The 16,335-nt window shown below is 38.2% G+C and overlaps 1 protein-coding gene across 1 annotated transcript in view; it reads left to right on the top strand.

Annotated features, from left to right (window-relative positions):
* STAP1 (signal transducing adaptor family member 1) overlaps positions 1 to 16,335 on the top strand; it is a 48,000-nt gene that overhangs the window by 27,991 nt on the left and 3,674 nt on the right. The window contains exons 7-8 of the mRNA XM_002814742.5: positions 4,058 to 4,127; positions 6,417 to 6,513. Coding sequence (XP_002814788.3) covers positions 4,058 to 4,127; positions 6,417 to 6,513 — 167 coding nt within the window. The remainder of the gene's footprint in view (positions 1 to 4,057; positions 4,128 to 6,416; positions 6,514 to 16,335) is intronic.

Genomic DNA, 16,335 nt, shown 5'->3' with positions numbered 1-16,335 from the left:
ATGCTTTGTTAGCTGATGGTCATCAAAACTTACAACATTTTATAAAACTAATCATTCTCCCCCTACAAAAGTTCATATTTGGAAAGCAAGAAGTATATTGGTTAAACTAAAGCATTCTAACACTAGAGTCAGTATGCACTTATTTAGGCTTTGAGAAATAGTTTATACCTGGAAGTGGATAAGAAAAATTCAACTGTATTGCACAAATTTTCCTTACATGCCAAATCCATCTATGATGTCAAAGTTTGTTAAATGTATTCTCTAATGCCTCAAAACAGGTGTTTCAGAGTACCTGAATTTAATATCTTCTATATAACAGGCCACTTAAAGGATAACAGTTGTACGGAATATTAGAATTTTAGCTTGTTATACTGTACAACTTAATGTAAAGAATTTGGTAAGCTATTGGGAAGCAGTTGTGTTACCTACAAAACCAATTCATTCTCTTATAGGTTATGGGAGAAATGTTCAGTCATGCAAGTTAGATGAGTGTGTCTGGTAAAACATTAGCTGAAAAGTACAAGTTGGTTTACAAAGCAGTATATGAAAATAAAATTATCTCCATCTGTTCACAGAGCAGCTGTGGGAGGGAAGACTTGTTCTCAGGAATAAACAAAAGCCATTCAATGCCAAATTACCAGATGACTCTTGTCTCATTGTAGACTATCATCCACCTTTACCCAGCCCAGTGGTGCGTGAATTCATAAGACATAAGGCCGTTCTTACAACAGAACTTCATGGCTTGGTTTGGTTTTCTTGAAAATGTTATGACTAGGTACCAAGCTAGCAGTATGGAAACTTTGGAAAGCCGTTAGCTAAGGAAACAGTAGGAAATATTTACCCAAAATTTATTTCTTTGCAAAAATGGAGGTCAGAAGCTAAGAACAAGTATTTATAACCACATTTAAGGGGACACCTTTTCTTTTTTTTTTTTTTTTGAGACGGAGTTTTGCTCTTGTTGCCCAGGCTGGAGTTCAATGGCGTGATCTCAGCTCACCGCAACCTTCACCTCCCAGGTTCAAGCAATTCCCCTGCCTTAGCCTCCCAGGTAGCTGGGATTACAGGCATGCACCACCATGCCTGGCAAATTTTTTCTGTAGTTTTAGTAGAGACGGGGTTTCTCCATGTTGGTCAGGCTGGTCTCGAACTCCTGACCTCAGATGATCCGCCCACCTCGGCCTCCCAAAGTGCTGGGATTACAGGCGTGAGCCACCGCACCCAGCTGGGGACATCTTTTCTTAAAAAAAAAAAAAAAGACTTGCTATTTCTGTTTTGAGGTCAGCATCAGGAAATCTTAATATAGCAAATTCTATCAATCTCGTTTTTTTCCTCTCTTTTTATTTCTTTGGAAAAGCAGAACAAAACAGAATATGAAAGGAAAGCAAAATGTCTAAAAAGAGAGTCAAAACCTAAGCAACTTCAATGGAGTTTTTTTCCCACCTCTTTCTGTTCCAGAGTTTCATTCTATTAGTCAAAAGTTCCAAGATACCTTGTTGACCTTTGCCACTTTTCCTCCCACAGCTTTGCCATAGATGATGATGATGATGATGATGATGATGATGATGATGATGATATGATGGCTTTTGTTGTTGTTGTTGTTGTTTTGAGACGTGGCCTCGCTCTGTCTCACAGGCTGGAGTGCAGTGGCACAATCTCAGCTCACTGCCAACTCCGCCTCCCGGATTCACACCATTCTCCTGCCTCAGCCTCCTGAGTAGCTGGGACTACAGGTGCCCGCCACCACGCCCAGCTAATTTTTTGTATTTTTAGTAGAGACAGAGTTTCACCGAGTTAGCCAGGATGGTCTCAATCTCCTGACCTTGTGATCTTCCCACCTCAGCCTCCCAAAGTGCTGGGATTACAGGCGTGAGCCACCACGCCCAGCCAATATGATGGTTTTTCATAACAACAACAATCGTTATTCTCCTTATAGGTTACCATTTGTGGGTGCTATGTTGAGTACTGGCAAACATTTCCTTCAGGCACAATAAAAACTTTGAGACAGACAGTATTTTCCATGTTTTACAAATGAAGAGGATGAGACTCACAGAAACTACTACATTAAAACAATACATTTAAGAAGTAGTAAAAATGGTTATAATTTACTGAGTGCTTAAATGTGCCAGACACTGTACTAAGGGCTTTGCAAACATTAACTCACAGCACCCCGTGAGGCACGGCACCATCTCCATTTTATAGATGAAGAAAATGGAGGTTCAGAGAACCCACATGACAATCAGAATTTGAACCAAGTTTTCTATCAGTCTTTCAACGAACAGCAATCCCTTATTTAATAGAAATACAGGAATTCTAATTGAAATTGTAGAGTTTTCAAAAGTAACTGTCTGATTATGAAGATTTTATTATGATGTGATAAAGATAAAGCCAGATATAACCACCCTGAAAGGGTACTCTATGACCTTCTATGTCCAAAAATGCTTCCTTCACCAACTTGTAACTGATTCCTGAGGTTTCAGCATTAAGGAATGTTTTCTTTTAGGAAAGGAAAGGGTTGGTTGGGTTTTATCCCATGTTTTGAAAGTAGGTTATTGGAATTTATGAGCTGTTTCCATTGTGATATCCAATTGAGAGGTGATTTGGATATACTGGTGGATGAGAAGAGTCCCCTGAATAGAAGACTTCAGTTTCAGTCCTAACTGAAAACTGAAGGAGAAGCGATTTAAAAAAAGAAGGTAGAAAGACCCTGTGCCTAGCTTAACCTGCTGAACACTTTTGTTTTAGACAGCTTCTGTACATAGGACAAATGCTTAATTAGTGTGTCATTCAAGCAAATGACAACGTAATAAATGCTGTTAACTTGTCAACACTAGAAAAAGTTTTCGTCCTAACATGCTTGCCGTACAGATCAAGGGAATTCAAGACAAACATACTCTGGTTCAAAACTAACTGACAAGGATAGTGACTTCTGATCTCAGTATAAATTTGCTTAGTTCTAGCAGATAACATTATGAGATGGGGGACCCTACTTTTTTTTTTTTTGAGATGGGGTCTCATTCTGTTGCCCAGGCTAGAATGCAGTGGCACAATCATAGCTCACTGCAGCCTCAACCTCCTGGATGCAAGTGATTCGCCCACCTAACACCTGAGTAGCTGGGACCACATATGCATGGCTGGCTAATTTTTTGATTTTTTTTGTAGAGATGGGATCTCACTATGTTGCCCAGTCTGGTCTCTAACTCCTGGGCTCAAGTGATCCTCCCGCCTTGGCCTCTCAAAAGTTCTGGGATTACAGGCATGAGCCATCCCACTAATCCAGCTCCTAACATTTTAAAAACTCAACTTTATAAATATTTATTCTGTGCCTAATGCTAGAATACAGTGATGAATAAGATATGCCTCTTGTTCATAAGCATTTCATAATCAGTAAAATACCCTGTATTTGAGTGGTAATAATTTTGAGTGCTATGTGACTATAGAAGAGGAAGACAATACGATTCATGTAATGTACTTATGTTATCATCTATATGTTCATATAGTGCCTAAGACCCAGTATTTTCCATATCTCTAAGTCAGCCCCAAAGCTAGTGGATATCCAGGGTGGTATATGAGCTAACATGAATAACAGCTATTGAGGGGTTTCTGGTTGGATTGGTGATAACGTAGAGTAGAAAGCAATGTACTTTTAATAATTATTTCTACTTCTCTCAATATGGAGAATATATATTTGATTTTATATACATAGAATTTTATTATGTTGTTTACTTTCTAGGTTACTGACATTAAAAAAATTATTTCTGCCTGAAAGATTTTTAATTCTTGATTCCTTTTTTCCCCATTTATTCTTTCTAATTCACCCACTCAATGACCCAGATTATCTATATCCCTAGTGAGTAGCCCCCACAAAAAGACACTCTGCAAACCAGGTAAACAGAAAATTAAAATAAAAAACCACAAAGGATTTTTTTTTTTTTTTTTTTTGCCAAACTATAGTCATGACAACATAGGTTGATTACACAGGTAATATTTTATATTTACTTTAGTTCGCATTTACCCAATTGTATAATAAAATGGAGACTAACCATTTGTTTCATTGCAGCATTCCAAGAATCAAGCACTACAAAGTGATGAGCGTAGGACAAAACTACACTATTGAACTGGAAAAACCTGTAAGTAGCTATTTTTGTTGTTGTTGATGAACTTCCTCCCGATTCCTTATAGCCTCCTAGTGCTGGCAAAAAGCAGCCAAGTTAAGGAGCCCTGAATGTGGTAGATATACAAGGTGAAAAGTGAGATTCAGGAACAGGTGGTGAGGCAGAGTAAAAGATAATTTGCTTCTAAAAATTCTTTCCACTTTTCTTTCTCTGCAAATCTCTCAAGGTTTGCAGAGAAAGAAAAGTGGAAAAAATTCAGAGAAAGAAAGATATTTTTGTTAAACATTCTCCAATTATAAATCTTCAAATATGTTTATTTCTAATGGGAAGAAATCTGTAAATGCCTAATCCTCTAACACCTGTCTTGCTGAAGTTCAGAAATCCTCTCTTAATAGCAACATAGTAGTGAAGAAAGCATTTCTTATTCGTCTTGAACTCTTCTCTCACCCTAGCTGACTTACCATGGGGCTAATGATATAGCTAAGCACTTGACATATATCATCCAATGTAATTGTTATCATTACCCTGAGGTAGATATTGTTATGCCTTTTATACAGGTGAGATAATTGGTATTTACACTGTTCTGAACCAATGAGAATGTGGTGATGTGGCCTACATTCCAGGATGCTGAAAAAGAGAATATAGCTCTGTGATTTTAGGCTGCAGTAGTGGGAAGATTGAGTCAGGAAAGTTGTCTCTGGATATCACTTAAATAGAACTGGTGGGTCTTGAAGATATTTATATTTACCTGGTTCCTCTGCTTCTCCAGGCCCACTGTGTTGATCAAATAGAAAAAGGAACAGTGTGGTTGAATTTCTTATATTTTGGTCATAATTCTTAGAGAGCAAGGTAGCTGCTGATTCATAGAGCACACTTACATCTTTGCCATAAGTGCCTCCCAAAGCTTCTCAGTTATCAGATCCATTCCTGACTAGACTTTTAAAATAAAATTCAATAAAGAAGGCAGAGAACTAGATTGCTAAAGGATAATCCAAATAACTAAGTGACTACAAGCAATGGACAAGGAAGGATAATGTGTCATCTTTGTAGCTGGGTAAACTGGGGCTCATTTCTGTCATTAGATCATACAGTCTACAGTGTAAGAAAAACTAAAAGCCTGGATTATTCTTTCATTTTTCACCCTCCCCAACCATACCCCTCAACCCCTCAATAAGGTTGTATTTTTGTGGTTTTTTTTTTTTTTTAGAGACAGGGGTCTTGCTATGTTGCCCAGGCTTGAGCACAGTGGCTGTTCACAGGCGCAATCATAGTGCCAGCCTGAAACTCCTGGGCTCAAGCAATCCTCCTACTTCAGCCTCCCGAGTAGCGGGAACTACAGATGTGTGCCACTGCACCTGGCGCAGGAATTCTTTTTCCTCTTCAAGGTTATCTGGTATATTCTGGTATATTTATTCTGATTTCATTTGTATAAAAATATTAGTTTAGGGGTAGAGACAAATTTTATCTACTCCTAGACCAGCAAATTATCCTGTTACAATACAATACTAAAATGCTTAAATTCTCTGGTTTTAAAGGTTATTTGCTTTAAAGCAGAAGAAACCAACTACAGCTAACTTAAGAAAAAATAAATTTATTATAAGAACATAGAATGACTGGAAGGGTAGCAAACCTTCAGGGACTAGGAAGCAGTTACTTGTGCTAAGAACCATCTGATTAGGAAGCTGGATCCTTCTTTGTTCTTCTGCTCAAGTTCCAATTTCAGAAAGCAAGCATTTTCTGGCCTAACTTGAGTCACATTTTTTGCTCCCCCCATTTTTTAAGGGACAGGGTCTTACCCTGTCACCCAGGCTGGGGTGCAGTGGCTCTATCATAACTCATGCAGCCTCGAACTCCCGGACTCAAGGAATCCTCCTGCCTTAGCCTCCTGAGCAGCTGGCACTACAGGTGTGAGTTACCACAGCTAGCTAATTTTTTCAATTTTTGTAGAGACAGGATCTCGCTATGTTGCTCAGGCTGGTCTGAAACTCCTGGTCTCAAGTGATCTTCCCACCTGGACTTCCCAAAGTGCTGGGATTACAGGTGTGAGCCACCACACTTGGCTTACATTCTTATGCTTTAATTGAGGGAGAGCAAGGTACCTAACTATTGTCTACCAGATTGTATTCAATGGGAAAGGTGGTAATTCCTCAACAGAGAATGGACACATGGTCAATTAAAAAGGATAAATAAGACACACAGATAGGTAAAACTATGGTCATACAGTAAGCCATTGAAGTGAAGTAATGACAGTAATCTCCATTAGATTCCAATTGCTGAGTTTTCTCTCACTCTCTATTAATACAGGTAACACTCCCAAACCTTTTCAGTGTCATTGATTATTTTGTGAAGGAGACTCGAGGAAATTTAAGACCATTTATATGTTCAACTGATGAAAACACTGGTATGTTTTTCACTTCATTGCTATGTTAAGGGAAACAAAACAAAACAAAATTCCCCAAACTCTGCATATGATTTATAATACCAGCCAGGCAGGAACTGTAGTTCAGTCTTTAAATTTATCCATTTGGAAATCATTTTGTCACTCAGTCTGTGAAAATAGGAAAGTACCAATATGTATTATGAACAGAGTATGGGTGCATTCTAGGGAATGGAAAACCCTGAGGTATGCATTATTACTATTAACTTCATTCTGTCATTCTACTCAGCTTTATCTAACAAATTCAGAGGTAAGAGAAAACCATAATCATACAAGTTAATGGAAACCAAATGGAATTTAAAGGGATAGTCTGTCAACAACGTTAGATGCATAATACAGGATAAAATGAATGAAGATTAAGAAGAGACGATGGGAACTGGTGATTAGCCAATAGATGACTTGAGAGAGAAGTTGTATTCCACTATGAAGGCAGAAGTCAGATTGCAAAATAACAAGGAATGAGTGGGTGGTGAGGAATTACAGATAAAGATTGTAGCTAGGACCAGCTACAGAATTTGCCAGCCCCTTGTTCATAAATTAAGAATTTCAAAAACAGTTATAGCAAACCATCAAACCAAGCATGAGACCCTATGCAACTGCACAGTTTACACACCCCTGAAACTGGCTCTCTTTGCAGTCCAATTTCTGGCAGAGCAAGCCAGGCTGAATGTAATAGTCTCTCTCTATCTTATGCAACAGTTCCTGGTACACATGGTCACTGGCAAACTGTAAGCAGGAGAGAGAAAATATCTCCAGCTTGTTTGGATTTCAGTTATCAAAACAAGTCTCTTTTTCTACAGATTATGGGGGAAAGCAACCTTATTTGGCTACCTGCATTGGGGCATATCTGGATAGTCTTATTAATTAAAAGGATAGCAAGTTTAAAAGTCCAAGTTCTTAAAACATGATTATGAATCTTGTGATGCCAAATAATAACAGTAACCAAAACCACAGAATCTCAGGATCTGAAGGAACTTTAGAAAATTATAGTATCTTATCTGTTTAGAACTCACCTGCACATTCAGTACAGGAAACATCTCTAGGATATGACCCCTTCGGCTTGTTTGTAAATTGTGAATGTAAGAGGGCTTAAATTTGATTTTTGAAGCAGCACAGTTCACTTCTGGACAGTTCTCATATTAGAGAATTCTTCCTTGATATTGAGTCTGAAGCATTCCTTCAACTTCTACATATTAATCCAATTTCTGGCTTTGAAACAATATGACTTAAAAGCCCATCAAATATTTACAAATGTCTACAATGTCTTCCCTCAGTTTTTTACTCTCTGTCATCTAAATTATTGGTTCCTGAATTTCTCTTACTCTCATCTTTGATGTTCTTTTTACATTGTCTAATTTTTAAACTTGTCACTTAAAATATAACCCTACTGAATAATAATAAGCATCTTTTTATATGTTATTTGCCAGTATATATTTTATTTGGGAAAGTATCTATTTAAATCTTTTGCCCGTATTTTTATTGGGTTGTTTTTTCTTTCATACTTGTTTTGAGAGCTCTGAACCGATACAAGCTTTTGTGTGTGTGTGTGTGTGTGATTGGGAAGTATTTTCTTAGTCTGTGATTTGTCTTTTCATTCTTTTAACAGTGTCTTTGGGAGAGCAGAAGTTTTAAATTTTGCTTCTGTAGATTGTACTTTGGTGTTATACCTGAGAACTCTGCCTAACCTAAAAGCACAAAGACTATTTTCCTGTTTTCTTTTAGAAGTGTTGTAATTTCATGTTTCACATTTAGATCTATGATACATTTTGAATTTTTTTTAAACTGGGAGGGATGGGTCAAGGTTCATTTAGTTGCATTTAGATGGGTAATTGTTCCAGCCCCATTTGTTTAAAAAGATTATCCCGCTGAACATGGCAGCCCACACCTATAATCCCAGCACTTTGGGAGGACAAGGCAGGAGGATCACTTTGAGAGCATCCTGGGCAACATAGGAAGACTTCATTTCTCCAAAAAAAAAAAAAAAAAAAAAAAAAAATGCTGGGTCTGGTAGCACATGCCTGTAGTCCTAGCTACTTGGGAAGGTGAGGCAGCCAGAAGTTCAAGGTTGCAGTGCACTATGACTGTGTCAATGCACAATGTGAAAGGGCAAGAGTGAGACCCTTTCTCTAAAAAGTAAAAATAAAAATAAATGCTTCTCCATTGAATTGTCTTTGCAACATTTGTAAAAATCTATAGACCATTTTTGTATGGATTAATTTCCAATGATATATGCTCCTACCCTTTTGCCACACTTACTATTACTATAACTTCATAGTAATTCTTGAAATTAGGAGGATTAGTTTGTTCTTTGCTCTTTTCTTTTTCAAAATTGTTTGGACTAGTCTAGTTTCTTTGCCTTTCATTCTAAATTTTGAATCAGCCTGTTGCTATCCAGAGAACAATCCTCCTGAGACTTTGACTGGATTATGTCGAATCTGTTGATCAGTTCAGGAAGAACTGACATCATAATATTGAGTCTTCCAGTTGAGGAATGCAATATATTGGTACATTTGGGCTGTCCTTGATTTCTTTCATAGTGCTTTGTTTCAGCATAGAACATCGGCACACATTTTGTTTGATTTATAGGTATTTAAATTTTTGTTGCTGGTAAATGATATTCTGTAAAATTTGAATTCCATTGTTCATTGGTAGTGATATGGTTTGGCTGTGTTTTCACCCAAATCTCATCTCGAATTGTAATCCCCAAATGTTGAGGTAGGGACCTGGTAGGAGGTAATTGGATCATGGGGCTGGTTTGCCCCATGCTGTTCTCCTGATATTGAGGGAGTTCTCATGAGATCTGATGGTTTTAAAGTGGCCATTTTCCCTGTGCTGTCTCTTTCCTGCCACCTTGTGAAGACATGTCTTGCTTCCCCTTCGCCTTCTGTCATGATTGTAAGTTTCCTGAGGCTTCTGTAGCCAGGCACAACTGTGAGTCAGTTAAACCTCTTTCTTTGATAAATTACCTAGTCTCAGGTAGTATCTTTATAGCAGTGTGAAAATGGACTAATACAAGAATTGGTATTGGCAGAGTCGGGTCCTGCTATAAAGTGATTTTGGAACTGGGCAACAGGCAGAGGGTGGAACAGGTTGGAGGGCTCAGAAGAAGACAAAAAGATGTGGGAAAGTTTGGAACTTTCTAGAGACTTATTGAATAGTTTTGACCAAAATGCTGATAGAGATATGGACAATGAAGTCCAGGTTGAGGTGGTCTTAGATAGAGATGAGGAACTTGTTGGGAACTGGAGTAAGAGTCATTCATGCTATGCTTTAGCAAAGAGACTTGTGGCATTTTGCCCCTACCCTAGAGATCTGTGGAACTTTGAACTTGAGAAAGATAATTTAGGGTATCTGGCAGAAGAAATTTCTAAGCAGCAAAGTGTTCAAGATGTGACCTGGCTTTTTCTAAAAGTATACAGTCATATGCATTCACAAAGAGATGGTTTGCAATTGGAACTTATGTGTAAAAAGGAAGCAGAGCATAGAGGTTTGGAAAATTTGCAGCCTGATCATGTGGTAGAAAAGAAAACCCATTTTCTGGGGACAAATTCAAGCTGGCTGCAAAAATTTGCATAAGAAACAAGAAGCCAAATGTTAATCACCAAGACAATGGGGAAAATGTCTCCACGGCATGTCAGAAATTTTCAAGGCAGCCCCTTTTATCACAGGCCTGGAGGCCTAGGAGGGAAAAATAGTTTTGTGGGCTGGACACAGGGCCCCACTGCTCTGTGCAGCCTCAAGACATGGCACCCTCTGTCCCAGCTGTGCCAGCTCCAGCCGTGGCTAAAAGGGGTTGAGGTACAGCTCAGGTTGGTGCTTCAGAAGGTAGAAGCCCCAAGCCTTGGTGGCTTCCATGAGGTGTTGAGCCTGCAGGTGCGCAGAAGACAAGAATTGAGGTTTGGGAACCTCTGCCTAGATTTTAGAGAATGTATGAAAATGCCTGGATGTCCAGCCAGAAGTCTGCTCTAGGGGTAGAGCCCTAATGGAGAACCTCGACTAGGGCAGTGCAGAGGGGAAATGTAGGGTTAGAGCCCCCACACAGAGTTCCCACTGGCACTGCCTAGTGGAGCTATGAGAAGAGAACCACCATCCTCCAGAACCCAGAATGGTAGATCCACCCACAGCTTGCACCATGTGTCTGGAAATGCCACAGGCACTTAATGCCAGCCCATGAAAGCAACCGCAGGGGATTTACCCTGCAGAGCCATAGGGGTGGAGCCGTCCATGGCCCTGGGAGCCCACCCCTTGAATCAGCGTGCCCTGGATGTGAGACATGGAGTCAAAGAAGATTATTTTGGAGCTTTAAGATTTAATAATTGCCTTGTTGGCTTTCAAACTTGCATGGATCCTGTAGCCCCTTTGTTTTGGCCAATTTCTCCCATTTTGAATGGCTGTATTTACCCAATGCCTGTACCCCCATTGTATCTTGGAAGTAACTAATCTTTGATTTTACAGGCTCTCAGGCAGAAGGGACTTGCCTTGTCTCATATGAGACTTTGCACTTGGAGTTTTGGGTTAATGCTGAAATGAGTTAAGACTTTGAGGGACTGTTGGGAAGGCATAATAGGTTTTGAAATGTGAAATGGATATGAGATTTGGGAGGGGCCAGGAGTGGAATGATATGGTTTGGCTCTGTGTCCCCACCCAAATCTCATCTCAAATTGTAATTCCCAGGTGTTGAGGGAGGGATCTGGTGGGAGGTGATTGGGTCATGGGGGCAGTTTCTCCCATGCTGTTCTTATGATAATGAGTTCTCACAAGATCTGATGGTTTAAAAGTGGCAGTTTCCCTTGCATTCTCTTTTTCTCTTGGCTATTGTGAATAGTGTTGTTACAAACACAGAAGTGCAAATATCTCTTTAGTACACTGATTTCCTTTCTTTGGGGTATATACCTAGCAGTGGGATTGCTGGGTCATATGGTAGTTCTATTTTTCTTTTTTTGAGGAGCCTTCATACTGTTTTCTAAAGTTGCTCTACTAATTTACATTCCCACTAACAGTGTATGAAGGTTCCCTTTTCTCTACATCCTTGCCAGCTTGGTTATTGCCTGTCTTTTGAATATAAGCCATTTTAAATGGGGTGAGATGATATCACATTGTAGTTAAATCTGCATTTCTCTGATGATCAGTGATGTTGAGCACCTTTTCATATGCCTGTTTGCCATTTGTATGTCTTCTTTTGAGAAATGTCTATTCAGATATTTTGCCCATTTGTAGTTGTTTTATTAGATTTATTTCCTGTGGAGTTATTGAACTCCTTATATATTCTGGTTATTAATTCCTTGTCAGATGTGTAGTTTGCAAATATTTTCTCCCATTCTTTGGGTTGTCTCTTCACTTTAATGATTGTTTCCTTTGTTGTGCAGAAGCTTTTTAACTTAATGTGATCCCATTTGTTTATTTTTGCTTTGGTTGCCTGTGCTTGTGTTTTACTCAAAACATTTTTGTCTAGACCAAGTTCCTGGAGAGTTTTCCCAATGTTTTCTTGGAGTAGTTCCACAGTTTCATAGTTTCAGGTAATGAAGGGTTGCTGAATTTTATCAAATGCTTTTTCAGCATCAATTGAAATGATCATATAACTGTTGTTCTTCATTCTGTTGATACAATGTATTACATTGATTGATTTACATATGTTGAGTCATCCTTGTATCCCAGGGATGATAAATCCCACTTGATCATGTTAGATAATCTAATATGTTGTTGAATTTTGTTTGCTAGTATTTTGTTGAGGAGTTTTACATCAATGTTCATCAGAGATATTGGCCTGTAGTTTTTTATAATGTGTCTTTGTCTAGTTTTGTTATTAAGGTAATACTAGCACTGCAGAATGACTTTGGAAGTATTTACTCCTCCTCTATTTTTTTGAATCATCTTAGTAGGATTGGTATTAGTCCTTCTTTAAACATTTGATAGAATTCAGCAGTGAAGCCATTGGGTCCCAGGCTCTTCTTTGCTGGGAGACTTTTTATTATGGCTTTGAACTCATTATTTATTATTGGCCTATTCATGTTTTGGATTTTTCATGGTTTCATCTTGGTAGGTTGTATGTGTCTAGAAATTTATCTATTTCTTCTCAATTTTCCAATTTATTGGCATATAGTTGCTCATAGTAGTCTCTAATTATCCTTTTAATTTCTGTGGTATCAGTTGTAATGTCTCCTTTTTCATCTCTGATAGTATATATTTGAGTCTTCTTTTTTTCTTTGAGTAAAGGTTTGTTGATTTTCTTTTTTATTTTATTTTTTTTTAATTTTTGAGATGGAGTCTCAGTCTGTCACCCAGACTGGAGTGCAGTGGCGCAATCTCGGCTCACTGCAACCTCCACCTCCTGGGTTCAAGCGATTCTCCTGCCTCAGCCTCCCAAGTACCTGGGATTACAAGTGTGTGCCACCACGGCTGGCTCATTTTTGTATTTTTAGTAGAGATGGGGTTTCACCACGTTGGCCAGGCTGGTCTCGAACTCCTGACCTCAAGTGATCCACCTGCCTCGGCCTCCCAAAGTATTGGGATTACAGGTGTGAGCCACCATGCCCAGCTTATTTTTTCAAAAAACTTTTTGTTTCAATAATCTTTTGTATTTTTTTAAATTTAAATTTCATTTATTTCTGCTGTGACCTTTATTGTTTCTTTCTTCTACTAATTTTGGGTTTGGTTTGTTCCTGCTTTTGTAGTTCTTTATGATGCATCATTATGTTGTTTATTTGAAACTTTTCTACTTTTCTGATGTAGATGCTTATTGGTATAAACTTTGCTGTTAGTACTGCTTTTGCTCTATCTCATAGATTTTGGTCTGTTGAATTGCCATTTTGATTTGTTTCAAGAAATCTTTAAATTTCCTTTTTAATTTATTCATTGACCCACTGGTCATTCAGAAGCATTTTGTTCAATTTCCATGTGTTTGTATAGTTTCCAAAGTTCCTCTTGTTACTGCTTTCTAGTTTTATTCCATTGTGGTTAGAGATGATGCTTGATATTACTTCAATTTTTTTTGAATGTTTTAAAGAGTTGTTTTGTGGCCTTACATATGGTCTATCCTTGAAAATAATTCATGTTCTGAAGAAAAAAATGTGTATTCTGTAGATGCTGAATGAAATGTTCTGTAAATTTCTATTAGGTTCATTTGGTCTATAGTGCAGATTATGTCCAATGTTTGTTGATCTTCTGTCTGGCTGAAAATGGGGTGTTGATGTTTCTAGCTATTATTGTACTGGGGTCTATCTCTCTCTTTAGCTATAATATATTTGCTTTACATACATGGGTACCCCAGCATTGGGTGCATATATATTATATATATTTACAATTGTACTTCTTGCTGAATTGACCCTTTCATCATTATATAATGACCTTTCTTTTTATAATTTTTGACTTGAAATCTATTTTGTCTGATATAACTACTCCTGATTTTAGATTTCTATTTGTGGAATATCTGTTTCCATCTCTTTAGTTTTAGTCTATGTGTGTCTTTATACGTGAAGTATGTTTCTGGTAGGCAACAGATCGGTGAGTCTTGTTTTTTATCCTTTCAGCCACTCTATATCTTTTGATTGATGAGTTTAGTCCATTTATATTCAATGTATTATTGATAAGGACTTACTACTGCCATTTTGTTACTTGTTTTCTCATTGTTTTGTGGTCTTCTCTTCCTTCCTACCGTCTTTCTTGTCTTTTTTGTGAAGGTGATTTTCTCTGGTGGTATCTTTAATTTCTTGCTTTTTATTTTTTGTGTATGTTGTAGGTTTTTTAAATTTGAAATACCATGAAGTTTTCAAATAACATCTTATAACCCATTATCTTAAACTGATGACAACTTAACATTGACTGCAAAAACAAGCAAACAGAAACTAATAATAGCTCTATACTTTGACTATGTACCCACACTTTTAAATTTGTTATTTCTATCTTCTTATACTGTCTATGTCTTGAAAAGTTGTAGTTATTTTTGATTGGTTCATCTTTTAGTCTATTTAAGATGTAAGTAGTTTACTCACCACAATTACGGTGTTATAATATTCTGTTTTGTCTGTGTATTATTACCAGTCAGTTTTGTCCCAAAGAAATAAGATGACTTCTTATAGCTCATTAATGTCCTTTTCTATCAGATTGAAGAACTCTCTTCAGCATTTCTTGTAGGACAGGTCTGGTATTGATGAAATCCCCCAGCTTTTGTTTGTCTAGGAAAGTATGTCTCCTCCATGTTTGAAGGATATTTTCACTGGATATACTATTCTAGGAGGAAAGTTTTTTGCCTTCTGCACATTAAATATATCATGCTCTCCTGGCCTGTAAGGTTTCCACTGAGAAGTCTGCTGGCAAATGTATTGGAGCTCCTTTGTATTTTGTTTGTTGCTTTTCTCTTGCTGCTTTTAGGATAATTTCTTTATCCTATCCTTGGGAGTTAGAATATTAAGTGCCTTGAAGTAGTCTTCTTGGAGTTAAATCTGCTTGGTGTTCTATAACCTTTTGTACTTGAATATTTATATCTTTCTCTAGATTTGGAAAGTTCTCTGTTATTCCATTGAATAAACTTTCTACCTTGATATCTCTGTCTACCTTCTCTTTAAGACCAGTAACTGTTAGATTTGCTCTTTTGAGGCTTTTTTTCAAGATATTGTAGGTGTGCTTCATTCCTTTTTATTCTTTCTTCTTTTGTCTCCTCTGTGTATCTTCAAATAGCCTGTCTTCAAGCTCACTAATCCTTTCTTCTGCTTGATCAATTCTGCTATTGAGAGATTCTGATATATCCTTCAGAATGTCAATTTTTCAGGTCCAGAATTTCTGCTTGACTTTAAAAAATTATTTCAATCTCTTCATTAAACTGTGTAATAGGATTTTGAATTCCTTCTCTGTGTTTTCTTGATTTTCGTTGAGCTTCCTAGAAATGGCTATTTTGAATTTACCGTCGGAAAGTTTACATATCTTTGTCACTCCAGAATTAGTCACTGGTGCTTTACTTAGTTCATTTTGTAAGGTCATATTTACCTGTATGGTCCTGATGCTTGTGTTTGTTGATGTCTGGGCATTAAAGAGTTAGGTACTTAATCTAATCTTCACAGTGTGTGCTTGTTTGTACCCATCCTTCTTGGAAAGGTTTTCCCAGTCTTCCAAAAGAATTGAGTATTCTGATCTAAGTCTTTGGTCACAGCAGTCACATGTACATTAGGGGGCATGTGGGCCCAGGAACACTGTGACTCTTGCAGACTTGTAGAGTACTGCCTTGATGGTCTTGGGTAAGATCTAAAAGAATGTCTTGGATTACCAGGCAGAGACTCTTGTTCTCTTCCCTTACTTTCCCACCAACAAATGGAGTCTCTCTCTCTCTGTCTGTGCTGAGCTGCCTGGAGCTGGGGGAGGGGTGGACATAAGCACTCCTGTGCCACCACCACTAAGACTGTGCTGGGTCATACCTGGAGCCAGTACAGCACTGAGTCTTGGCCAATGCCCATGGTGACCATTGGCTGGGTACTGCTGATGTTCAGTCAAGGCTCAAGGGCTCATGATTCGGCAAATGGCTAATCTAGCCAAGCTTGTGTCCTTCCCTTCAGATTGGTGAGCTCCTCCACACCAGACCAGAGTGAATCAAGAAATGCCATCCAGGAGCCAGGACCTGGAGTTAGGAACCTTAGCAATGTATTTGGTGCTCTATTCTACTGCAGCTGAGCCGGCACCCAAGGTGTAAGACAAAGTCCTTCTCATTCATTTCTCAGGCAGAAGGAGTCTCTCCCCATGACTACCACCACCCTAGGCCTGTGGCGAGTACTGCCCGGCTACCACTGATGTTCACTCAAG

This window comes from Pongo abelii, chromosome 3, assembly GCF_028885655.2.
Source record: "Pongo abelii isolate AG06213 chromosome 3, NHGRI_mPonAbe1-v2.0_pri, whole genome shotgun sequence".
NCBI classification, from domain to species: Eukaryota; Metazoa; Chordata; class Mammalia; order Primates; family Hominidae; genus Pongo; species Pongo abelii.
The sequence above is the reverse complement of the archived record's forward strand: the minus strand, read 5'-3'. Positions and strand labels throughout refer to the sequence as shown.